The sequence below is a fragment of the Colletotrichum lupini genome, chromosome 1 (genome assembly GCF_023278565.1).
Source record: "Colletotrichum lupini chromosome 1, complete sequence".
Lineage (NCBI taxonomy): Eukaryota > Fungi > Ascomycota > Sordariomycetes > Glomerellales > Glomerellaceae > Colletotrichum > Colletotrichum lupini.
Genome location: NC_064672.1, coordinates 1,931,106 through 1,957,399, shown reverse-complemented (window position 1 = coordinate 1,957,399; position 26,294 = coordinate 1,931,106). Strand labels below are relative to the sequence as shown.

At 41.9% G+C, this 26,294-nt stretch overlaps 7 protein-coding genes across 7 annotated transcripts; 3 read left to right on the top strand and 4 right to left on the bottom strand.

The window, feature by feature from the left end:
• Positions 1-219: 219 nt before the first annotated feature.
• CLUP02_00532 (uncharacterized protein) lies at positions 220-2,615 on the bottom strand (the record flags this gene model as incomplete). The annotated part of the gene is made up of 4 exons (XM_049279579.1): positions 220-2,080; positions 2,136-2,237; positions 2,296-2,411; positions 2,469-2,615. 4 exons carry the CDS (start codon positions 2,613-2,615, stop codon positions 220-222), a joined length of 2,226 nt encoding a protein of 741 aa, XP_049135536.1.
• Positions 2,616-3,642: 1,027 nt separating this feature from the next.
• CLUP02_00531 (uncharacterized protein) lies at positions 3,643-5,277 on the bottom strand (the record flags this gene model as incomplete). The annotated part of the gene is made up of 5 exons (XM_049279578.1): positions 3,643-4,591; positions 4,660-4,787; positions 4,845-4,959; positions 5,070-5,128; positions 5,209-5,277. 5 exons carry the CDS (start codon positions 5,275-5,277, stop codon positions 3,643-3,645), a joined length of 1,320 nt encoding a protein of 439 aa, XP_049135535.1.
• CLUP02_00530 (uncharacterized protein) lies at positions 5,126-5,776 on the top strand (the record flags this gene model as incomplete). Its single annotated transcript, XM_049279577.1, has 5 exons — positions 5,126-5,247; positions 5,314-5,364; positions 5,432-5,525; positions 5,572-5,583; positions 5,675-5,776. 5 exons carry the CDS (start codon positions 5,126-5,128, stop codon positions 5,774-5,776), a joined length of 381 nt encoding a protein of 126 aa, XP_049135534.1.
• Positions 5,777-5,878: 102 nt separating this feature from the next.
• Positions 5,879-8,608, bottom strand: CLUP02_00529 (beta-galactosidase; the record flags this gene model as incomplete). Its single annotated transcript, XM_049279576.1, has 1 exon — positions 5,879-8,608. One exon carries the CDS (start codon positions 8,606-8,608, stop codon positions 5,879-5,881), a length of 2,730 nt encoding a protein of 909 aa, XP_049135533.1.
• A 1,051-nt stretch (positions 8,609-9,659) lies between these two features.
• On the top strand, positions 9,660-11,546 carry CLUP02_00528 (uncharacterized protein; the record flags this gene model as incomplete). Its single annotated transcript, XM_049279575.1, has 5 exons — positions 9,660-9,759; positions 9,831-10,154; positions 10,264-10,880; positions 10,963-11,115; positions 11,220-11,546. 5 exons carry the CDS (start codon positions 9,660-9,662, stop codon positions 11,544-11,546), a joined length of 1,521 nt encoding a protein of 506 aa, XP_049135532.1.
• Positions 11,547-12,233: 687 nt separating this feature from the next.
• Positions 12,234-12,797, top strand: CLUP02_00527 (acetyltransferase; the record flags this gene model as incomplete). Its single annotated transcript, XM_049279574.1, has 1 exon — positions 12,234-12,797. The coding sequence occupies one exon, from the start codon at positions 12,234-12,236 to the stop codon at positions 12,795-12,797; it is 564 nt and encodes a 187-aa protein (XP_049135531.1).
• An 87-nt stretch (positions 12,798-12,884) lies between these two features.
• CLUP02_00526 (uncharacterized protein) lies at positions 12,885-13,804 on the bottom strand (the record flags this gene model as incomplete). The annotated part of the gene is made up of 4 exons (XM_049279573.1): positions 12,885-13,025; positions 13,094-13,438; positions 13,506-13,571; positions 13,709-13,804. The coding sequence occupies 4 exons, from the start codon at positions 13,802-13,804 to the stop codon at positions 12,885-12,887; spliced, it is 648 nt and encodes a 215-aa protein (XP_049135530.1).
• Between the last annotated feature and the right edge of the window lie 12,490 nt (positions 13,805-26,294).

Here is a 26,294-nt window from a genome sequence, read left to right as displayed (position 1 = left end):
CCGCGATTTAGGCTTTTGACAGTTTTTGTTGGAGTCAAGGCCCGACAAGCCACCTCCGTGCCACACCGGATGCTCATCATTGAAGAAAAGGGTAATCTTTTAGCTATTATTTTCATATTGCTGATTCAACTAACTAGGTACTAAGGTTCCGATGCAATCAATCCGCGCTCGTAGTTTTCCAAACATGACAGATCCCTGTGATTCTCACGTCGCTCGGCCTCATGCCGTCGTCTTCTTTGCATCATCGCCGCCATCGGCCATCTCCAGCTGGCCGGTCGCAGCCGCTGCTTGTGCGACCTCGCTGCCAGCTGCCTCAGCTTCTGTGGCCGACCGACCCTCAACCTGTCCATCACCAGCGACCTCCGCTTCAGGCTTCTTGTCGCTATCGTTCTTAACAGTCTCTTTCGAATCAGCAGCCGACGCCTGGGACGACGCCGACTTTCTGAAGATGTTTACGCTTGGCAGCGACCAGCCCTTCTTCTTGCTGTCGTCAGCGGCGGGCTCGGCAGGTTGAGACTCGAGTTGGCCAGCAGCTGCTGCCGCTTGAGCAGTCTCGTTGCCGACAGCGTCACTTGCAGTCTCTTGATCTTCCTTCTTGTTGTCGGCGACGGCCGTCTCTGGCTTTGCAACATCTCCCGTCTTGGCGACACCCCCGACGGCTTCGTTCGCCTTCTCGGTCTCTGGCTTCTCCCCGTCAGCCGGCACTTGCGAGGGCGTTGCCTTTCTGAAAATGTTGACACTCGGCAGCGATGCCTGGCCCAAGGATGAGACCGAGGTGGGAACCTTGGGCATATTCGGCATGTTGGGCATGTTCGGCATATTGGGCATACCTGGCATACTGGGCATACCAGGAAGCCATCCCTTGACGCCTGTACCTGTTGACTGCGCGATGCGGAAGAGATGCTGCATGTACGTCCGCTTCTCCTCGTTAGTCATGTTCTCCGGGTTGATATCGCCCACCAAATCTCCCTCGCCGTCGGCGGGGAGCGGCACGAGCGAAGCAGCGGCGGCGATGTCAATCGGTGACTCGTCGGGTATTCCATCATCCGTCGACTTTGACGCTTCCTTCTCGTTGAACTTTTCGTCAATCTTGTCGTCCGAGTTTTCTGCTGGTGCTTCGGTGTTCGAAATAGCTTTCTCCAACGTTTCCTCAACCTCGGCATCCTCCGCAACCTCCTCGGGCGGCGTCTCGCGGAACTTGGCATCATCGACAACAGGCTCCTCGCTCTTGAACCACTCAATCACCAAGTCGGCCGCATTCTCTGTCATCTTCTCGTACCCCTTGTGCTTCGCAGGCTGGAACATGGCCATATGCGCAGCCACCTCGTCGTCAACCTCTGGCAGAACCTGTCGCGAGAAGAGCGATGAAGCAGGATGACTCTCCTCCGGTACGGCGCAGAACGTCCGCTCGGGGACAAAGTAGCCACCCTGCCAGTACCCGTTCTCGCCCAGCGACGCATAAAAGTCGTGAATGCCGACACCCTTGAGCGCACCCATCCGCTCGAGGCGGCGGTTGAGTTCTTTCTGCTTCATGAGCGCGCCAACGAAAGTGAAGTGGTCCGAGAGCCAGGCAAAGGATTGGCCGACGTTGCCGCGGTTGATATACGCCAGCCCCTGGCCGAGAGCATCGACGCTCTGCTGGTACCCTTCCTTGACGGAGTTCTTGTTGAGGCCCTTGAGGCTCTTCATGATGGCCTCGCGGTTGACGTAGGCGGCGACGCCTCCTGCTGCGATGGCGCCCACGGTGCCTGTCCTCACGGCTACGAGCTGCCACGTCTTCCAGCCTGGGTTGCGGGTGGCTGTAGTCGTCACGGCCGAGGTTGCGGCGCGGCGGGTTCCTAGGCGAGCGAGGGTGGAGGGTGCGGCGGCTGAGAGGGCCGTCATGACGTTGAAGACGCTGCTGACTTTTTGATAGTTTGAGAAGCCGCCGTAGACGAACATGGAACGGGCGAGGCCGTTGTAGGGAGTGTCGAAGGTGAGGATGCCCTGGATGAGGGGGAAGATCGGGTCATCTTCTGACGGGTTGGACTGTGCCCGCTCGTTGATGGCTAGGAAGAGCGAATCTGCGGCGACGAATCCTCTAAGGTGTGTTAGGCTTGGATCACTTGAGCGTGCAGATTTGCGAGACTGCCTACCCCATAGAATGAGCGACGAGAACGACTCCGACTTCTCTGTCCTTGGGTGGCCAAGGTTTCTCGACGCTGGCCTTTCTTACATCCATGACCCTCTCCTTCAGCCTACATGGTGTCAGCATGCTTCAGGGTAATGACTACTGCGAGTGGTAAGTAGACTGACCATGCGAGAAACGCCTCGGTGGCCTGCGCCAGCTCGCCTTTGGTCTCATACTGAGGGTACACGATGGACTCGACGCGATGGTCTGGGAGTTGCTTCGTGACTGATCGCTTCAGGTCCTACATCGCAAGCATCAGTACAGAAGAAATGGGCGCGTGGTGCTGAAGGAGTCTCACATCTGGAAAATCATGAAATGTGTCTTCGTTCCCCTTGTGAAATTTGTACTTGTTAGCTGCTTGCTGTGCCGGCGCATCGATGGCTTGCTGTTGTTGACTACTCACTTTGAAGCCATGGATGAAACACAGAAGCAGTGTCCGAGGCATGTTGGTCTGATGATGTGCTCCCTTCTCTAGATACGGTGATAGGGACTCGGGAAAGAATTAGGTATTTCGAGTAGGTAAAATCTGACACAAAGAGGGTAGAATAATGCTAGGTATTTCGTAGGTAAAGGGTATCATGAAGGAGAACACATTCGTAGCAGCCCAGAAGGACAGCCGGTGCTCAAGGAGTAATATCCCGCATCTTCCCTCCCCCTCCATCCCTCCTTCTGCATTTCTCTTCCTCTCTTACACCACCAAGGCAGATGAATGAACCAACCAGACACTCCATGCAGAGCAGTGACGATTAACTGAGCGGTTCGTGCATGTGCAACTGCCTTCCCTCCAGTTCAATTTGTTCCAGGTTTTTCCCAGCCACACCTTCTCCGCTGTGAAGCTGCGAAAGTTGCGTGGGCGCGTGGCGAGTGCGTCGCTGCTGTGAGCCAATGGCACATGGCGCAACTTCGGCCAAGACGTCACCGACGACGTCATGTTGCCGCACCTCGAACTTTTGGCGTCTGGGCCTCTCATCTCACTCTTCACTCACAGCTCACTCACACACTCACTTACACTCTGTGCCTCTCTCTCAGCCACTCACTCACGGTTTACTCACTCACTTCACCCTCTCAGTTTGGGTCTGGGCCCTTTCTCACCCACATCAACCCTTCCATCCCAGTCCATGTCAACACCCAGACTGTCAAATCAAAATCCTGTGATAGATACTCACCTGCCATTTTCCGTAAGGTGCGGCACGTCACAACAAAAGTCAAATAGACGAGCCCGATGCAGATCTGTAGAACTGGTTGACCCCCAGGTGGGATTGGCTGGTCCTCCTCCACGTGCGATCCAAGATCTTCAGCTCACGATCGCATCGATGCATGAACCCCCGGTCTGTCAAGTTGAAGGATTTCCAAGATTCGCTCGCATGGAATATTTTGCATTTGATGGGTTCCAAAAATCTGGTTCTGATATGATTCACCCCCATGACCTACAATCTCAAACCCCATCACTGCCATCCCATATCCACCCTCCCTCACTTCGCTGCCGCGGTCTTGTTCTTCAAGTACCCAAACGACAACGTCGGATCAAACCTCCCAATCACCGTCTCGTTCGCCGCAGAGCCATAATCCCACACGGTATAAAAGTTCCTCAACAACGGCGTCCCAATCAACACGAACCCAGACTGTGCGCCATCCTCAAACGGAGGCCAGCACGCGTCATCCCGGTACGCAAATCCTGGCCGCGCCAACTGATCGCCCGGGATCTCAATCGTCTGCGGGTACCGGTAGTCACCGAAAGTAAACTTGAACGACCACGACGAGTTGAACTCGCTGCAGAGCGGGATGTGCTCGCCCTTGAGGATCTTCGTGTAGTTCATCCCGATGGACTCGTACACGGCCAGGTTTTGCTTCGTCGGGAGGGTAATGGACCCCGCGCCCGTGTCGAAGACGACGCGCGCCTGGTCGAAATCCGTCTCCGTCTCGATGACGCTGCCGTTGCTCGTCGTCCGTGTGCCGTTGACCTTGAGGATCGTAGACCGCCAGACATCGTAGGTGCCGTCCACGCGGGTGATAGGGATCGTGACGAGGTCGCCCTCAATATACTCGTGCTCGCGGGAGCCACCGATCGTCAGGACGCCGTCGCCGGGCACGCCGCTCGTGTTCTTGGCCTCGGTACCGTAGTAGATTCCAAACTTTGCCGCGTCGAGGCGGTTTTCCGCCATGAGGGTCTCGACGACGGTGTTGGCACCGCCGTCGATGATGGAGCTGAAGCCGAGACCCATGAAGCCGTCAGCGGCGAGCGCGGCCCAATTGCTCTCGTTTGCGGCGATGAAGGACTGGTCCCAGGTGAAGTTGCCGATGGTCCATTTCTCGGCGACCGTGGGGCCGGCGACGTCGCCTCCGAGGTAGGGGATCACGGCGCTTTCGCCCGTGTAGTGGCCGCTGGTTGAGGCGTTGATGCTGTAGCCCGACCGATCGTATCTGCCATTCTATGTATTAGTGACCCTGAAGGATGATCTTGCTCAGGGGATTTGGTTCGCGAGACGCACCCGCTACCGTTGTTGCAGTTTCCCTTGGCGAGGCACTGGCTGTCGGTCGCCCACGAAGAGGAGCTTCCCGTATCGAAGAGGAGACGGAATGTCTTGGCTGGCGTTCCGATGCCGAACTCGACAACTTTCTATGATGCATGTGTTACTGCGTATTGTCGTTATCAAAGGCTGTATATGGAACTCACGTAGCCATTGTCGACAATAATGCCCAGATCAAGCACAGCCGCAGTCGCAACTGACGCGACCGCCGCCGCCGAGAACAAACGAGTGACGGGCGACATGGTATTAAGGATCTCAAAACTGACGTATCCAAACGATTGACAGGATGTATAGCGAGAAAGAGGATCAACGGATCAGATGAACGGGCCGGCGGGATGGGCATGCCATCTTTAACAGTAGAGCTTATTTACTTAATGTGCCCATCGTCCTGCATTATGGCGATCATATGCAACCTCGTAAAGGGCGGATGCTGCAGGGAGTCTTAGTGGGGAAGGTCAATCTCGACAATGCCGGGTTTCCCTCCACAATCAAGTTGTCAACCCGTCCCACGCCCATCTCTGTGCCGGACAAGTCAACAACCCGCTCGCCGTGGGGCGACCTGCTGCTATTTTCGTTCATTTGGTCGTGTTGCTCCGCCTTCCGCCGTTAATCTAGTTCCCCGGCGCCGTTGAACGGGGCGGCGTGGCTGCGAGCAGTTGACCTATTGTATCCGTATTGTAGAGGCCGAGGTGTGCTGAAAGTACGAGGAGATCGGCAGCTGAGCCGAATACAGCGAGACACTTGTTAGAGTCTTTACCTGCTCCGTATCTTCGATTCCCATCTTCATGTCCTTCTTCAGCCCTACCTCTGCTGGTCAACCGCCTGACGTTAGTTGGGGGGCTGATCCGAGAGACTCCTGACTCGAAGCCATAGTTCATCCCGTTTGTGCACGACCTAAATTAGGTAGGTAATTCCGCTTGTATGCGTTCTATGGCAGCCCCTGTCATGCGTCTGCTCACTCTGTTAAACTTTACAGCCCATTTATTTGGCTCTTCCCAGGTCCAACGCCCCGAGCAAGGCAATTCATCAGCGAGTGCGAGTGCAACCTACCAAACTCTCGGTACACGATGATCACTGATTGAATGTCTCTGAGGCTGTGCGGTTTCTTAACGTTCTTTGAATGAGATTCCCTTCACCTAGTCTGGTATTAGACCTTTATGTACACCAAACTTGAACACTTTCACTGTGTCTTCACAACAACCTCAACCCCCTCAAGACCCGCACCGGAAGCCGTGACGGTGATATCTCCAGCAACACCCTCCCCAGACCTCACAATAGCCAACACAAGACCGCTGTACGCCTTGCGGACCAACGACGGGAACGCAACCAAGTCCGCCGGGTCACCGTTGTCAGTCGCAATAATCTCACCAGGTCCGCTCACGGAAAAGGTAATCTCATCGTCCGCGAACCTCACCACATCGCCATTCGAATCCAACACCTCGACAGTAACAAACGACAAGTCCACGCCGTCGGCCTTGATCGTCGTACGGTCCGCAGACCCGCGAAGCTTCGCCGACGCCCCGACCGTTCGCACCGTCGTCTCGGCCCACTCCGCGCCGGCTTTATACGTCGCGACCCGGATCTCACCGGGCTCATACACGACATCGTCCCATCGGAACCGGTACGTCAGCTCCGCGCGCGTCTGCCTACCCTGCGAGACCCCGTTTACAAACAACTCGGCCTCGTCCGCCGACGTGAAAACATGCACGGGGGTGACCTCGCCGACGCGGTCCTCAGGCCAGTTCCAGTGCGGCAGCACATGCGCAAACTTGACATCAGGCCTCCAGCGCGCCTGATACAGGAAGAAGCGGTCCTTCTTGAAGCCCGCGAGATCGATGATGCCCGAGTAGGAGCTGCGCGCCGTGTAGTACGGCGTCGGCTCGCCGAGGTAATCCCAGCCCGTCCAGACGAATTCGCCCGCCACAAAGGGGTGCGTATCCTGCGCCTTGAAGACCTTGTCGGGCGAGGAGCCAAAGTTGGCCGAGTAGAGCTCGTACGCGCTGACCTGCTGCGAGGTGGAGTTTCCTCCGGAGGTGTCGTTGACGGGGGCGCCCGTGTCGCCCGTGACGGGGAACATGTAGGTCCCGCGCGTGCTCAGCGCCGAGGCCGTCTCGCTGCTGAGGATCATCTTGTCCGGGAAGGCCTCGTGGAAGTCGGCGTATAAGGGGTGTGTCCTCACGCCCGGGAGGAAGGAGTAGTTTGGTGTGTCGCGGATGCCTTCGCCCTGGTAGTTTAAGCTGAGGACGTCCATGGCGGTAGGGAAGGACATGTTTGGCTTGGCAAAGTTCATCGACGCTGTCGAGGGCCGGGTGGGATCTTCCTCGCCCACGATGCCGTGCAGCTCGAGCGCGGGGACGGTGCCTGGGTCGCCAATCTGCTGCTCTGAGACCTCGTTGCCGAAACTCCACATGATGACGGAGGCGTGGTTCCGATCACGGCGCATCATGGCACGTAGGTCGGCCTCGTGCCAGTCCTCGAAGATGAGGTGGAAGTCGTTTGCCGTCTTGTTGCGGTACCACGAGTCAAACACCTCATCCATAACCAGGAACCCGCGGCTATCTGTCAGTTCGAGGAGTTCCGGGGCGGGCGGGTTGTGGGACATGCGGATCGCGTTGCAGCCGAGTTCCTCGAGGACCTCGAGCTGACGCTCAGCTGCACGGGTGTTGAAGGCTGCGCCGATGGCGCCGAGGTCGTGGTGGTTGTTTACGCCTTGGATGAGGACGTGTTCGCCGTTGACGAGGAGGCCGCGGTTCGCGTCGTAGGTTACGGTGCGGATGCCGAAGCGAGTTTCGTAGGTATCGACGACGGCGCCGGCGACGGTGACTGTCGTGACGGCGACGTAGCGGTTCGGTTTCTGGGTCGGTGGTGGGCCCCAGAGGAGGGGGGATGTGACGGTCGTTGAGCCATTGACTTGTGCTTTGCTGCCAGCCGTGACAGAGGTTGATGAGCTGGAGAACTCGGCTACCTTGGCTCCCGGCTTGTCTGTCGAAGCGTCGAGGAGGTGGATTTCGGTGGAGACTTCGACATCCTGGTCGGAATCGCCCTTGTTCTCGACATCAACTACCAAGTCCACGGTAGCAGACTCGGAGGAGACGTCCTTTGTGACGATGTAGGTTCCCCATTGCGCGACGTGGACAGGGCTGATCTTGGTCAGCCACACGTTGCGGTAGATGCCACCTCCAGGGTACCAGCGTGCCGAGTCTGGAGGGTTGTCCAGTCGGATGGCGAGAACGTTGTCTTGTCCAGTCTTGAGGTGCGCCGTGAGATCGAGGCGGAACGAGTTGTACGGGTAAGGCCAGCCACCGATCAGGTAGCCATTGAGCCACACCATCGCGTAGGACATGGCTCCATCCACATCGAGGAAGATGGACTTGCCCTCATCCTCGGGGATGACCGTCAATGATCGACGGTACCAACCCACGCCATGCACAGGCAAGCGGCCCATTCCACCACCAATGATGGGATTCTCCTCGGTATAGAACGGGCCTGCGATAGCCCAATCGTGAGGCAGATCGACACTCTCCCACGAAGCATCGTCAAAGCTCGCTGATGCATACGAGACATTGCGCGAGGGCTCGCTACCGGGGCGCTCGTAGTGCTTAGCCGGGTCGTTGATGAAGTCGTTGGCAGACGGCAGGATCCACGGCTTGAGCGCAAAGGTGTCGGTCAAGTTCACGAGGTCCGGGCGCTGATCGTAGATGAGGCCGTCTGGGTTGAACTCTGAGCGCCAGAAGCGCCATCCCTTGTTGATGCTCACGCGCTCGCGTCCGCCAGTGGTCGGGGTGGACGAGTTCTGTCGCGGCTGGACGGTGAGGGCATTCGCGGGGCTGAGGATGAGCAGCAGCAGGCTCAAGAGAGTCAGCCCGAAGGCTCGCGTCGGCAACGAGGACCGTCGTGAAGTCGTCATCATCTTGAGAGGTGATTTTGAAGTGACTGTGACCTTACGATACGACCATGACGCGCCTTACCTTGGAGTCTTATATGGCGGGCCATGATGTGGTCTTCAACGTTTGTATCCCATCGGCCAAGCTAGGAAACTTTTCCTTGACGTATTTCCGCCCCATTATTCGGCGACGGATTCCTAAAAGACTCCACGAAGAGACCGCGAAACCCTCGCACCGGTCCATCGTCCCTCGGCTTTCCTTGACTATTGTTGATGGGGAATCACCGAACCATGGGGTCCAATTTCGGGTGAAAAGCCTCCAGGGCCTCCGCACCCCGCGTTTCTCCGCACGGTAGTACGACGGTACAGGGGTCCGGGGCGCTCATCGACGGCAATTCCACGATGCATTTAGCCTGAATTTCTGCTTGGATGTGGTCATTGGGCCGCCTGTGACCGCTAGGAGGGGGCCGAGGGGGAATATTTCTTGGAGTTGGCTGATCCCCTAGGCAAAAGTTAGTTAAGAAGCTCATGGGGAGTTGGGATCGACTCTGTAGTCAGTGTTAAATCCCCCACCTTCCGGTCATGACAGAGCCATGGCATTCTTGCGTGCTGATATTGCCGGTAGAGCATTTCCTCGCGTGATAAGGATTTATGTTCCCACCTTGTCGGTTCGATGGAGCAACAAACTAAGGTGGAGCAACATGCAATGCTAAGCACTCAATACATCCTTACAGTGTGCGGCAATGCATAGAGAGACATGGACTATTAGACGCTTATCCGCAGCTTCAGCTCCCTCTAGTGCCAACAGCATATGAGTCTATATGATTCTATCAAGTTGTTGTGATGGCATCGTCTCATCTATTTCGTGGGCGCACACATTGTTTCTCTGCAGATACGAGATACCAGAAGTAGGGGATTATGCACGTTATTCAGGGCACCTTGACCTGTCCCAAAATCTCACATCATGCACATGTAACATCGACTGAAGTTTATCATCAGGCTACGTCCTGACCTCAATCGTGATGAACGTCAGACTGCATTAACCTGTGCATCAAGTGCTCCATTCTCGTCATTTTAAATGTTTGACTCGGAGCGTCGCGAGATTTTGGAGCGGAAAGACCGGTCACAATGGTCTCCAGGAGATGGACACCTCGCGTACTTGGAAGCGTGGGAGGACGGTATGATCTCAACTTCCTCTTTGCGCCACGCTGAAGAGCAGGTACCATGCTGATTAGAAACTATTCGAAAGGCGATTTTGAAGAGGTGCCCATTCTTGCCGGGCCTCTGGAAGACTTCGAAGTTGATGATTGGCTTCGTCAAAGGGGCAAATTTTCACCCGCAGGTCGACAGTCCCGTCCAAGGGCACAAGTCCGTATACTGCTGTGCGAACGTTTAGGATTTCGACCTCTAGAGTTCGCTATGAGCCGTAAATCTTTTCTTTCGGTCGAACACGTCATTGGGCTGCCCTCTGTGTCTCTACCAATATTGGAGGGGAACACAGGAACCCAACACGCTCATCTGAAATACAAAAGAGACTTGAGCGGTCGGTCGTTAACCTCGCTCGAGGCATTAGGTACGGGCAATGTAACAACATTTCTAGTACATGCGAGTGATCAATTGATAACGTACTGCTCCAGTCCTAACAATAAAACAGCCTCAGATGTTCCAGCTTGGAAATCTAGGCATGGCAATGTCCCACCATTTTGAGACCCGCACAACTCTTGCCTTCATTCACGGCTGGGACATCTTCTCCAACAAGTTGAAATTCACCAAGAAACCAATTGCACCTCACATTGAAGCTATTCAGGAGATACTCAAGTCATCACGGAGACTCCTGTCTCATCCCCTACTGCTCCCCACCTTGTTCCTCCGACGCCATTTGACCAGAGCAGAGGACATGAGAAGGCAGCTGAGCTCCATGACAGCGGAAATTGAAAAGGCTATCGGGGTTACCCAGACAGCTCGGCTTTCCGGGAGAACCGTCCAGGATCAACGCATTGTGGAAGAAGTGAAGGCTATGGTCTTGGGCGAGAAGCCGAGGATTCACACGACCGCACGGATTAGCACCACGGCCACTGATGTAATCAATATGAAGGGGACTCTCGAGTGGGACGAAGAATACGTCAAATTTCTCCGCCGTGTCAATGACGATGTCAAGGCTCACCCTCGCGAGGCACATACGCCCCCGGAGGCAGATCTGCAGCTCTGCGGCTTCATCGACCTTCTGGAGCGAGATGCGCAGTCTATCTCATCATATGCAACCAGGATGCAGTCCAGGCTGGAACTACAATTCAACGTGGTAAGGAATTTTCGAAAGACATCGATGCAGTGAGGATCAAGAGTGAAGTCATCCATCATCGCTAACGTTTGACGCACGTCAGCTCTACAATCTCATCGCCCAAGCCGGGAATAGCCTCAATATGCAGCAATCAACACAAGCCGGGCAAGTCGCAGCGCAAGCCGGAATGGACAGCACAGCTATGAAGACAATGGCAGTGGTGACGATGATATTCCTTCCTCCAACCTTTGTAGCCGTAAGTCTTACCGCCTCATTGAATTGCCTTTAGTCTTGACTCTTGAGGTGCCCAGCACTGCTGGCATATATTCACGAAGCATCGCTGACCAGTTTTCTCGACAGACAATTTTTAGCATGTCCTTTTTCAACTGGCAAGCTTCATCGTCAAGCGACGATGACGGCGGTGCCGAGCCCACCGTCGTGCCACAGTTTTGGATCTACTGGGCCGTCAGCTTGCCCTTAACTATCGCCATCGTGATTGGCTGGCGAGTGTGGTGGCATTTTCAGAAGGCCTATTATGAGACCAAGTTTCTGACACCAGAGGAGCACGTAGTCTATGAAGATAGGAGCCGTGGCAAGAGCCGTGAGAGGAGCCGCGAGAGGAGCCGCGAGAGGAGCCGCGACAGGACTCATGATCCGAGGCGACGGCGGTCACGATATCAAGTATGACGATTTATACTTGCTATCTGGACACTTGGGGGAATGTGCTTTCTTCTTAAAGTCTTTTTTCCTATAGTTGGAGGCGCGTATTCGTATTCGTACAATCCAATGAGTCACGCTTAATTCTCTTATGTTTGGGTGGCAGAAGCACTTGGCACCCATGGCGTGCTCTCAAGCACACTAGATCTGAGATACGCCCGATACGCCGGATTGATTTCTAATGTGCCCTATGATCATCCTCGATATCTTGACGATTTCGTTACAGGTTCTGATAGATTTGAAGAGCAGAAGATTCCCCAACTTTGCTTGGATGGTTACCTACTAGTTTCTAACTCCCGGCTTGGATCCTCTTCACCTCGGCCTCGGCTTGCCTGTATTTACAGTTTGACCGAGACCATCTGCCCATGTGGGGCCCTCCCGTCGTCGATACCGGGGACCGGATCGAGACCCGAGTTGAGTCACGCACCAAAGTTCCTTCTGTAGATAGCAAATACAGATATAACATGGCCAGTTTCTCTCTCAGCCTAGCCGAGTTTTCACAATTCATACCATACTTTGCTCATCGTCTTTCGTGAAAGACCAAAAGATAACGCCCTACTGTGGGACTCGTCATTCGAAAGGCGCAACTCCAAGCAATTTACACAATCTACCCACGCACTCAGCCAATAACATCATCCCGATATACACGCCTCAAACATGTCCTCACCCAGCACCGAAATGCGGAACCGTCGCTGGACGAGAGACTCGTACCTCATCTCGACAGATGCATCTCTCGTCTCCGTCACCCAACTCAACGCTGCATTCGCGTCGGAAGCCGTCTACTGGACCAAAGCCATACCAGAGTCCTTCGTGAGAGAAATGCTGGAAAACTCACTCTGCTTCGGCCTCTACGACACCACCACTTCTCAAAAAGAATCCAGCGGCAGCAGCGGCACCGAGACGAAGGAGTATCATCAATTAATCGGTTTCGCGCGTGTCGTCACCGACTTTGTATCCTTTGCCTACACCACGGACGTGTGGGTTGACCCCACGCTCCAAGGCAAGGGCCTAGGAAGATGGCTCGTGGGATGCGTGCAGGAAGTGCTCGAGCCGATGCCGTATTTGAGGAAGAGCGTGTTGGCTACCGATAGCTGGGACAAGTCTGTGCCATTTTATGAGAAGATGATGAAGATGAGCGTGATTGGCGGGCAGCCGGGAGGCCAGGCGATCATGCAGATGAAGGGGAAGGGGGCGCCTGGGTACACTGAAAAGACCGACTAAAGGCTCACTACTGCAAGTTATAGACATTTGTATCCGGAGTTAGATCTATTCACATGTACGCGCCGAGTACCTATCTAGAATAATACGCTAGACGAGATCTCTGCGTAAGAACACCGTTCTTCGAATGAGCAAGTTGCCATCCGGATCCTTTTCCGGGAACCCGTAAAAGTTGTTGATGGTGTGGATCAGTTTATATCCTCTCCTTTCATACCATGCATGCGTCGGCGTCTACGTGAAACCATTATGTCAGTCGTCTACAACTCGCAACGATGTTAAAGGAAGCAGAGTCAACTCACCGGCGGAAGTCTTCCCTGCGCCACAACCATGGACTCCTTTCTCAACTGGTCCTCCTTAGAGACCGTATCCAACATGAGCGTCCTTGCGCAGAGCGGCTCACTGGTGGCCATGCTCTCGACCAAGTCCATGGCGGCCCTGGCGATACCGCAGCTCTGCAGTGCGAATGAAACGTAAAGGCTCTTGATCCAGTAGACGTTTTCCTTGGGGATCGGAAGATTGAGGGGCGCCGCGGCGGGGTTGTCGATGTCGAGAGAGATGTGGCCGACAGGGTGGAAGGACGCGCCTGTTGGGGTTCGCGGGGTTGCGCTGATAGATGCTGCTGTGTCTAGAATGGAATTCTTCTCCTATGGGACGAATGTGAGCATTGATGCACGCACGAGAGAAGGTTTGATGGGATTGGATTGAACTGACTTTGGGGTATTCGGCGATGTGCTTTGCCAGCCTTGCTTCTCGCTCAGGATCCTCATCTGCAAGTACCTGTGAGCGCGGTTAGTGGATGCACTGCTATAGAACACGACGTTCAATATGGGGATGGAGGAGAGTTGCGCCAGTCTCAATAAATTGCTGTGTTTGGCAACTCGAATAGCACCCCCTTTGTGAAAGCATAGACTTACAAGCCAGTAGATGCACTTGAATCCGGTTCGTTGGTTCTCCTGCCATTGCGGCACTAGATCCGAAGCCCAGCCGCATGCTATTCTCTGATCTGTCATTCTTGTGACGTGGTCTGGGGACTCGGGATCCCAAGGGATCAATTCGACTTTGGCTCTTGACATTGTGCTGACACTACCTCTTGCGCGCCCAATCAAAGTGGTGAACTGTCTTTTTGAATCCTTAGTCAAAGCCCGGTGGGAAGAACACAGGGAGTACTGTCAGTTTGAATGAGAGGATTGGAGTTCAGTTTTAAGTTAAGAAAGTGCACTTTGAAGGAATGTCGTGACGGTGAGTCATTAAGTAGTAAAATGTAGCCTAATTCCTCCCAGATTGTCAGACTCTCGCTCTCTGAAGATTATGTTCGGTTGGAGCCGGTCGGCGGGTCTGGAGAACACCTAACTCACTCGGCCGGCTTCTTGGAACTTTCTTCGGCTTCGGTCACTAGAGACGGGGAACCAGGGAAGGATACTCGAGCCGACGCGTTGCATTAGCGTTTGTAGGGCGCTCAATAACACCATCATCCCGCGCGGGTTATAAGTAAACAGAGTAGAGAAAGACCACTATTTAACTCCATCGTTTTATATTACTAAAGGATTACCGTAGTATATATAAACACTACCCTACCCTCGAATTCCGTACTATTTAACCTTAACCCTTTTTATAAGTTACCTATTTTTTCTTCTATTTTACCCTCTCCCTCGTTAAGGGATCGTTAGAATTATAGTTTTAATAGCTTATTAATAAGCTAGTATTATTATTTAGAAATAAGTAACCTATTTTTTATAAGAGATTAGGCTATAAGTACTTAACTAGCGAGGCTATAATATAAATATAAATATATTATAAAACTAAAGCTTATAAAGTCCTTCATAAAGGCTCTATTTTTTAAAAAGTTCTTTTATAATACGATCCGTATACTAATTACTAAATTATTAACGTCTTATTACTAACTATATCCTAAATCTATTATAATTACTCTCCCCTTATATAACTTTAGTCCCTAAAGTTATTACGTAATATCTTCTTTTAATACTAATAATAAAGCTATTAACGTCGTTATTCGTAATAAATTCTATAAAGCGTTAATAATATCCTTTTTTACTTAAAAATAAGGTATTACTCCTATCTCTTTATTTAACAAATAATTTATTATTATTATTTAGTAATAGCGCACTAACTAGTTACTAAGTTAGTAATATATATTTATAATAAAATATTTTAATTATTATAATATATAAGAGCCTGCCTAACCTCGCGGTTATTATTATTACTAAGCTATTAAATATAATAAAAAAAGTTTCCCCGTTACTAGTTACGTATTTACTTTTTCTTCCCTCTATCTATTTAATAACCGTTCTATAAATTCTTTTCTATATAACTATACTTTTCTTTTTATAATATTCTAATTCTATATTATTTCCTAATTATAACTCTCTTATTATACTATTACTAAGTATTTATTAAAATATTTATTATTTTACGTATCTAGGATATATTTAATATAAAATATAATTTTAAAAAGGGCTTTTATAATCTCTATAATAATACTCCTTATATACGCTACTTAACTAATATATATTATAATATTAATAAGCTCGTTTATATTACTAGCGCTTATGTTACTAAGTATATATCACGAAAGGGAACTCGAGGCAGGTCGGAACGCTACTATATTAACCTAATTAACTAAAGACTTAACGTAAAGAGGGAAAAAACAGAATAGTAAGTAGAAGCTAGCGGGCTAGCCCTTTGGGCCTAGCGGTCTAGCTCGTTACGTAATTACTAAGAGCTTAGCCTCGCAGCCTAAGGCTAAGCCACAGGGCCCACAGGGCCCTAATACCTACTACTATAACATTACCCCCCCCTCTATACTAAAGGGCGCTATTCGTAGTGCTAAAAATAAACCTCTAAATTACCCCTTATTTTAGTAAATTTATAGCCGTAATTACCGCTATTATATTATCGTCGTCCTTTAGTAATAGTAAATTACTAACCGTAGCGGCTTTTATTTATATATTTATATTCCGTAGCAGGCCCTTAGTAATTAAGTATTAGTAATAGAACGCTTAGAGCGCCGCTAGTATATACTTAAAGCTCTTTGTATTGTATTAAGTTAGGTCCGTATTATATCCTTTTTAATCTATTTAGTACTATAGTTTTCCCTTATATAAGCGTAATTTAACGACCTCTAAGACCTCGTACTCTAGTTCGTTATTATTCTTAATAATTAATAGTAGCGGGTCTTAGTTTTACTTAAGTAGTAAGTCGTTAGTAGCCTTTTTTAGCTTATTTAGGTAAAAAACCGGGTATACCCGGCTACTTATTAATAATTCTATAATTTATATACCCCCCTATCCGGTACTAATAATAGGCTATAGCCCGGCTTATAGTTATTATAGTTTATTTACGTTAATAAACTTTTAATACGAGGTATTAATAAAAACCTAGTCCCTTAGCTTTAAGTCGTCCGGGCGCTAATAGTAGTTAGTATACCTCTTATATCGTACTTAAGCGACTTTTATATTACCCCTAGTGGTCTCTTAGGCCTTATATATTCCCTAGGCTATATATTACGTATTAGTACGGTTTAGCTTCTTTTTTATAAAGCCGAATTAATAAGTTTACTTAGATGAGTTAAAAAAGAGCCGTAGCTAACGACCGAATTCTACTTTATATAATAATAGCCCTATAGTCTTATTAAGCTAAGTAATATAAGTAAAGTCGACTATAAGTAGTATATCGCTCTAGTTATTTTAATACTAGTTAACTAATAGTCTTAACTATTATAGGATATATTAGTTTAGTACTTTTATTTAGCCGTCTATTTAGGGGTAGTCGGCCGTTAATAGCTATAGCTTAACCCTATAAATCTTATAAAGCTCCCCTTAAAAGTCGGAAATAAATTAGGGGCCTTAGTTTAATATAATAGTTTCTAATAAGCTAAAGATAAATAGTACTCGTTCGTAAAATATCCGGCTTATATCCTTTATTATAGTAGTTTTATAATAAGGAATAAATATCGCCCTCTTACTTAAGTAGTTTATTATTACTTAAATATTATTAAATCCTTTTTAATTAATAAGGATAGTTATAAAGTTAGTAAAAATATACTACTACGGGTAGTTAGGTATTAGAAGTGGCCTTAGCTCCCCCGGGGGCTTATCGCGCGGCTTTTATAATTAATAATAAATATAATAGTTCTATATATATTAGTAAGTATTTGCTATTAGGCCCGGCTAGTAGTATTACTATTTAATTATTTTTATAACCTTATTATGCCCTAGGTAGGCGAGGAGCTTTTGCTTATAGACCTCGCGGATAATTATAATATAAAAGTTCTCTTTTTTAAGTATTACGAGCTTCCCGTTTATTATTAATAATCCGTTATTTTAAATAAACTAGTGCTCGCACCCTTTAGTTATTAATATTTATATTAATACAAGGGACGCTATAATAAGGTTTTTATTAAGCTTTAAAATCTTCTTTATTAATAAGTACCCTTAGAGCTCGTTTTTTAATAAGAGCGAGCTAATTATAAACTATAGTTAACTAACTACGGCGCTTAATAATGCTTATAGCTCTGTTATAATATTAAAGGATAGTAATTTTAGTAATAAGAGGACTTAGGTCTTATTAGCCTCTTTTAGTACTTACTAAGTACGAATATCCTCCGTTTTTTATAAAAGGGCGTTAGTTAGTACGTTCTCCTTCTCTAAGTAATAATAAATTTAAAAATTAAAGTCCGCTAGCGTACTAGCTTAGCGGGCTTATTATAAGTTAAGTAGGCGCTTAGTTATAAGAAATAGTAGTAATTAATAATTTATAATAACATTAAACCTATATTTATAGTTTATAAGCTCCGCGCGCTATTCTTTTAAATATAGTATTATTATTAATATTTCCTTATTATAAATAGCATAGTTAAGCTCTATATTACTTATCGTTTTTAAATAAAAAGCTATTAAGTATTATAACTTATTATCCTCTTATTATTATAGTAACGCTCTAGCGTATATTAAGTTAAAAATATCGGTTTTTAACTACGTTAGTAGCTTTAGTTTAAAATAATAAAAAATAAGTACCGACGTTAGCGCTAGCTTTATAGCCTCAAAGGCCGTCTTATAGTCGGCGCTAAAGTTAAAAAAAACTCCCTTACTTATTAGCTTTATAAGGGGCCTAGCTAGGCGGTTATAGTCCTTTATAAATCTCTTATAAAAGTTATAGAACCTAAAGAAAGACTAAATACCCTTAAGTAATATAAGTAGCTTTTGGTCTTTAATTATAAAGACTTTCTCCTTATTAAGCTATATACTTTTTATAAAAACTACGAAGCCTAGGTACTTTATAAAAATAACGCTAAATTTATACTTCTTAATATTTACTTATAAGCCTACTTTTTATAAGTAGTTTAGTACTTTAATAACGTACTCTTAGTACTAAAGGGGGTCGTTTAAGAAGATTAAGATAGTATTTATATATATTATATAGAAGTTATCTAAGTACTTTATTAATGTTTTATTTATATATCGTTAGTACGTAATAAGCTCGTTATAAAGCTTAAAAAGTATTACTTTATACTTATATACCCCGTAATAGGTTCTAAACGTTATTAAGTCCTTAGAGGCTAGGTCGAGGTAAATATAATAAAAAGCCTATTTAATATTTAGTTTAATAAATACTTTTATTTTACTTAGCCGCGCGAGGGTCTTATTAATAAATAGTAATAAATAGCGGTCTTTTTTTATAACCTTATTAAGCTTATAGAAGTTAATATAAAAGCGCAAATTATTATTATACTTTTTTATAAATAGCGTCGGTAATATAAAAGGAGTATTACTTAGCTCGATAAATCCTTTTTATAAGTACTCTAGTAAATAGGCTCTTATAGCCTCTAGCTCCGGTACTAACTACTTATATAAAGGGTAATAAGTTAGCTTCTCCTTATTACTATTTAAGAGCTTAATCTTATAGTTATACGGCTTATAAAGTACTAATATATTACTAGCCGCTTTATTAAAAACGTTAGTCTAAGGCCGTAAATACTTTAGTAAGTTCGTTATTATAAAGTTGCGAGTAACTTAGTTATCGTTATATAAGGGGTTTGCTTTTTTTTTTATCCTTTATAATATAGTTAAGCTTATAAAATAATATAGAGCCTATCTCGACGTCGTTCTACCTTAGGTTCTTTTTAAAATCGGGAGCGCTAATAAAAGTAATATTTATTTATATTATTATTAAGTATAGTTTTTACTACCTAGCCCTCTCTACGGGGGCGATATTAATATTATTAAGGGCGCGTTCTATTTTCTTCGTATTCTTAGCCTCGTTTAACTATTATATTTAGTAAGCCGTTATTTTTAGTGGGCATAATGCTATCCTAATTAGTATACCCTTCGCCCGCTATTATTAGAGCTTTTAGTTATAATAGGTTATATCTATTTTAAATAGGTCCTACTAGCGGTCGGCGTCGATTTAGTATTATATATTAATAACTTCCGGGGTATATAGGTCCTTAATATCTTTAATAATAATAAAGGGCGTTTTTTATAATAATAAGTCCTTAGGCTATATTAGCCGTCGGTAGTAAACATTAGGGTTTACCCCGTAATATTCGAACTATTTCTACCCTAGGATTAAGTCGTAGCGGCCCATATTAAGCTAAAAGAGGGGTACTTTTAAAAAGACCTATTAATTAATATATAAATTAGCGGTTTATATTACACTAGTATTATCTAATCGCTCTTTATTAAACTTAATAATAAGGATTAAGTATAGTAATTTATAAAATAGGGCTGCGTAGAATTATTATAATAAAGGGGTTACGTAGTTATTTATAAATCCGTACTTATTAGCTCCCGTATTAAATAAGGCTCTTAAGCGAATTCTATATTTATTAAATACTAATATAAGCTCTATTTTAAGGGGCTAGCCCCTTATAAAATCTTATAAATTTACTAAATTAATTACTAATTTTCTATCCTTTTTATACGTATCCCCTAGCTAGGAGTTTACTTTTATTAGGGGTTCTAGTTTTCCGAACCCGACTCTATTTTAATAAAGCCCGTAGTAGTATTAATAGTAGCTATAATAGTTTTCGGCTTTTTAAAATAGTCCTTAGAAATATATCCGGTATTATTATAAATAAAATAAGCGTTACTATTTTTAAGTTTTTAATATAGGGCTTTAGGGATTATTTTGCGAGTAGAGGTGCGACCTCGGTCCTATTTAGTACCCCTAGTACCTCTATTATTTCCGTAATTTTTATTATTTTTATTACTTCTACCCGAGGTTTAGTAAGTCTAGCTAGAAGCCTTAACTAGGCGGTCCTCTATAAAAAGGGGCTATATTACGTTAACTAGCTAAATAACGTATTTAGTATATTTTTAAAAAGTAGCCGTATTATTTAGGTACTTCGATATAGCTTAGTTACGAAAATATATAAGTAGCTTATTATAAAAACGGCGCTTTTATTAAAACTTTAAAAGCTTATTAATACGCGCGAGCTTAGCGAATATAGAGCGCTTTTAATAAACGCTTTTAAGTATAATTACGAGTATATTTAGCTTATAGCTAGCGTTATTTATAGCGGTTAGGCTAGTATAAGCCGACTTAAGCTCGTAAAATAGTTACTTAGCCGTAGTAATCTTATTAGAGGTTAGTATTAAGTATATAAATTCTATAGCGCTATTTCTAATTTTATTAATAATATATTCTAAATAGTACTTATCCGTATTATAATTAGTATTTTCTAAGCGCTTTATAATACGCTAAAACTAGTAATTAAACTTAAGGTTAGTATTATTACTTATAAAGATAAGTATATTAAGTATTTTTTAAAAGCCGTAGGTAATAGGATAGGACGAGGCTAGAGTGGTCTTACGGCTACCCTACGTCTCTAGTCGTACTAATTACTACTTTAGCGCACTAAGGGTAGTAATATCCTAAATAGAGCTAGCTTAGGAGCCGTTCTCTAATTACTCTAGCCTTTTAACTATAATTATATTATTAATATAGGCTTAGGTAAGGGCTTTTTTTTATAATACGGAGCTCTATAATAATAATATATATAAAGTCGAGGTTTTTATAAGTTATTATATATAAGTACTTAGTACTATTACTTAGCTAGCTAATAATAAAAGCTAGGACCTGCTCTAATTAGTATTAAGTAATACGTATCTTTAGCTATTATTCGATCTACTTAAGCAGGGTCTTCCCGTTGTTTTTAAAATATAGCTTTTTAATAAGGTCGAGGTCGATATACTACTTAGTATTCTTTTTAAAGAGGATATTATTATAGATATAAATAAGTAAAGTAAGCTAGTTAGTTACGTTATTAAAGTACGCTAAGTAATTAGCCTAAGTAATAAAGGGTAAGAAGCGTTTTATTAATTAGTTACATAGCGCGACTTTAAAGTTAATAACTAAGAGCTTAGCGCCTTTATTAGGGCCTATAACGCTCTATTAAGACTCGTAAAAGTAGCGACTTTATTAGAAGCCGTTAGTACGAAGGGAGACCTAGCCTCTTTAACTATATTTTCTAATTATTATATCTAATAAAGGGGGTATATATTTAAAGGGTATTAATTATACTATTTACGCGCGATTAATTTAATTAGCTATTACTCGGCTCTCTTATACGCTTTTTTAGTAAGAGTAGTTAGTAGTTAATTAATTAAGATATTATTATTCTATTTTTAGAGAATAGTTAATTAAGTAACGTTAAGTAGTATTACGAAAGGGAACTCGAAGTAGGTTAAAACGCTATTATATTAACCTAATTAACTAAAGACTTAACGTAAAGAGGGAAAAAATAGAATAGTAAGTAGAAGCTAGCGGGCTAGCCCTTTAGGCCTAGCGGTCTAGCTCGTTACGTAACTACTAGGAGCTTAGCCTCGTAGCCTAAGGCTGAGCCACAGGGCCTATAGGGCCCTAATGCCCACTGCCGTGACATATATTATTTATTAAATTAATAAAAAAAAGTATTTTACTATAAGTCGTTAAATCCTTATTAATCCGTTACTAAAATATTAACTAACGATATCTCTTAAGTTCTTAAAAAGCTATATAGCGCTACTTAGTTTACTTAAAATACCCTTATAAAGTTTTTAATATTAAAAAGTAAAATAACTTTAACTCTTATAAACGTAACCGCGTTCTCTATACCTTTAGTTATATTATTAATATATAAAGAAAAGTCGCTACTTATATTACTAACCTATCAATAAATAATAAAATAAAAAAGTCTATTTTAAATAGGCTACTCTCTAAAAGCTCGCTACTAATTACGAGTATTTAAACTTATTAATCTTAATTATAATAAGTCGTTAGTAATCGTTTAGTAAATTTTCTTCTTACTAACTTAAATTTCTCTTTTTAAATTAATATCCTTAATACTAATAATAAAACTAAAATTATTTCCTACCTTAATTACCTCTAGCTAGCTTACTTTCGTAATAATAACTATATAACCGCTCTATAAAATAACCTTAATACTCTAACTTAGTATTCTAAAAAGACTCTTAAAAGTATTATTATTATATATATCTAAAGGTTTCTTACTTTCCCTATTTTTTATAAATATATTACTAAGTTCTTAATAAATAAAATACTTACTTATATTATTACTATATATAGCGCTACTCTTATTTCTTATAATCCCGAGACTTAAACTCTTACTAAGAAGCATATTCTTATTACTAACTATATTCCTAATAATAATAATAAATAAAATAACTTCGGGTTTAAATTTAATAAGTCCTAGTATAAAAATACTAAATCTAAAGAGCTTAGTAATAACTTAAAAAATTCTCCTTTTTAGCGTCGTAATAAGTACTACTACTTTAATATTAATAACTTACTAACCTCTACTTATAACGCTCTTTTTAATATAAATAAAAGTACCCTAATCCTTAATTATATTACTCTAAATCTTAATAAAGCTAATATTATGCTCCTCCCGCTCTAAATAAAAGCTTTATAATAGCTTAATAAGGTTATTATTTATATTAAAATTAAAACCGTAAGTTATAATAAATAATTTAATATTAATAAGTTCTTTATAAATATTAATATCACTAAGGTCCCTTAGCTTAACTAAAACTATAAAAGTATTGCTTTAAATAACGTCCCCCGTCCCTAACTTATTATTAATAATAATAATATTACGCCCCCTACTTTATTTCTTATTCCGCTTCTTATTATAACTCCTATTATAACTCCTATTATACCTCTTATTATAGCTCCTATTATACCTCCTATTATAACTCCCGTTATACTTCTTATTATAGCTCTTATTATACCTCTTATTATAGCTCCCGTTATACCTCTTATTATAACTTTTAATAATAACTAGGTAATAAACGCTCTACGAACCGCTACTATTAATATATATAAGACTCTATATAACTTTAACTACCTCCTTCTTACTTATTATAATATTAATAAAGTTAATAACCTTACTCTAAATAATTAGCTAAATACGCGTATAAAGCCTCCCCACTTCTTACTTACTAAGTAAACTACTATTATTAATTATTAAACTTTAAAAACATATACTAAAGCCGCTATTACTACTATTACTTAGCTCTTAAAAACTTATACCCACGCTTATATAGCCTAGGCCCTAATCTCCCTAATTTTCTAAACCCTTTCCTAAACTCCCTAAACTATAGCCTTATAATTAAGTATATATTTAATATACCTAAAGTAATAGCTATATAATACTATATACGGGGACACTTTTATAATAAAATATTAACTATTATTATATATAAACTTAGCCTCTTCTAATTACGCTACCTACTTATTTAACAAGCCCTTAGTATAAATCCTTAAATACTTTTTTAATATTTAATAAATCCGCTCTGTTTAACTATCTATTTATAAATAATACGTAATAAATAATTAATAATATATTACCTATTCCTTAGTAAACTCTTCTTAAAATACGCTTATAAAAAGCTTATCTCTATCTATAATAATACCTTCTAATATACCGAACTTATATTTAACCTCTTAATATAAAATACTTACTATTTATACTATATTAAATATCTTAATAATAAATAAGAACTTCGCGAACTTTATTATATAATAAATAATAATTAAAATATTATTATATTTTACGCTATTACTACGAGCGCTTAGTAATAGCCCCGTAATAAAGTCTATAAATATTTCTTAAAATAGATATAAAAATAATAATAATAACTATAACTACCTATACGGCTTATATCTTAAAGTTATAACTCCTAAATAATACTTATAGTTCTTAATATATTCCTAAATACTTTATTAAATATCTTCTTAATAAAACTTCTTTTGAATTAGCTTAAAAGTTTTCGTAGCTCCTATATAACCTACCCTATAATCGTTATAATATTAATAAAAAATCTCTATTTAAAAAGACTTTACCTAAAGAATAATAAGTTTTTTTTTAAAAAATAGTATACCCTATTTATTAAGTAAATATATTCTTAGCTCGCTAGCTATAATATAAATTCTTATTAATTATAATATATAAAACTCGTTTTTGGTTTATAATCCTTTAACGAGCTCCTTAATCTTTAATAAAAAATAAAAAATAAATACTATTTTACCCCTTATAAGCTCCTTTATAATAAGGTATAAAATATACTATTTTAATATAATAACCCTAGCTCTATTTAACTCCTCTTTATCTTTATTAAACTATTAACGAGCGTTTATTAATAACTCTCTTACTTTCTTACCTCGAGTTATTATAATAATAATTATTACTATTTTATTAATACGCCCTATAATATATTACTAATATAAAAAAGAGGATTCCCTATCCCTAGAACTAGCTAATATTTAACTAAAATTATAAAAAAAAGCCTTAACTATTTAAATATATACTTTAATAATATTATTTTATCCTTTTAAACTAATTATCCTTTACTAAACGTTAAATAATAATTCGCTAATAAAACATAGCTTCTAAACTAGTATAAAAAGGACGTCCTTATAAAACACTTCCCCCTCTATATAATCTAACTTTTTAAATAAACCGTCCGCTAAGTTCGTTTTCCCTAGTTAATATTCTAAATTAAAATTAAATATTAATAATTTATATACCTACCTCGCGAGCCTTTCCTAAAGGTCCCGCGCTAATATACTAATTACTTTTTTAAATACTTAATAATTTATTAAAACTATAAATCTTTATAAAAAGCCCTAAAAGTAATAAGCTTAGTATTCTAACCCTTTTACTATAGTAAGTAGTTCTTATTAATTTATAACCTATTGCTACTCCGTATTTATAAGCTTCTATAATTAATAAGTAACGAATTGCTATTTTTTATTAACTTATTATAATAAATTATTATAATAGCTTTAATTAAAATATTAGTTTCTACTTATATAATACGTTATAAGTTTTAATATATAAATACGGTTACTAAAATAAAAATAACTTTTAGCTAATTAAACGCCTTATTTACTTCTTTAATTTACTAAAAATCCCTTATTTACCTCTTTTCCATTTTTAATAATATTATTATTAATATAATAATACCCAAGTATTTAATAATAAACTTCTAATAAAAATTATAAAACCCTAAGAATACTTAAATATCCCTAATAAACTCTAGCGCCTTCCAATTAGTAATCGTTTATACTTATAATAAGTTAATCTTAATTCCTTTTAATATAATAATATAACTTAAAAACTCGACCCTTTTTTAATAAAACGAGTACTTTAATAATTTAATAAAAAGCTTATATAATTATAAACGTTAAAAAACCTTCTTAATATCCTCCGTATACTACTCCTTTATTATTAAATAAATTATTAAATCGTCTATATATACTATATAGTAAATATTTAATAAATTAGCGAGCGCTTAGTAAATATATACCTAAAACATCGCAAGTACGTTTATTAGCTTAAAAAGTATAATAATATATTTAAAATAACCGTATTAGCTTTAGAACGCTATTTTTTATTAATCTTCTTTTTTAATTTAAATATAATAATAAATATCCCTAATATCTATTTTTAAAATCTATTTCGCTCTATAAAGCCTATTTAAAAACTTATTAATAAGTAATAATAAGTATCGACTTTTTATAATTACCTTATTTAACTTATAATAATTTATATAAAAATATAATATATTATCCTTTTTTAATATAAAAAAGATTAGTACCCTAACCTTACTAATTAAAAATATAATATAACTATTTACTAAGTTCTTAGTAATATACGCACAAAGCTTATCGAGTTATTTTTTATTTAATAAATAAATAAGACTATATAATAGTTTAATACTTAGAACTAAGTTAATTAAATATTTTACCCCGCTATATAACTACGGTCCCTTCGCTAATTACTTATTAAACGTCTCTATTTCTAATTAAAGTTTTAATAATAAACCCCCTCGTAATTTAGTCTCCGTTACCCCTATAATACTTCTTATAATAATAATATATAATATATACGCCCTCTCGTAATTCTTAATAATATCGCGAGCTATTACCTTTAGTTTAGTAACTAAAATAGGCTCGTATAACTATATATTTATTATT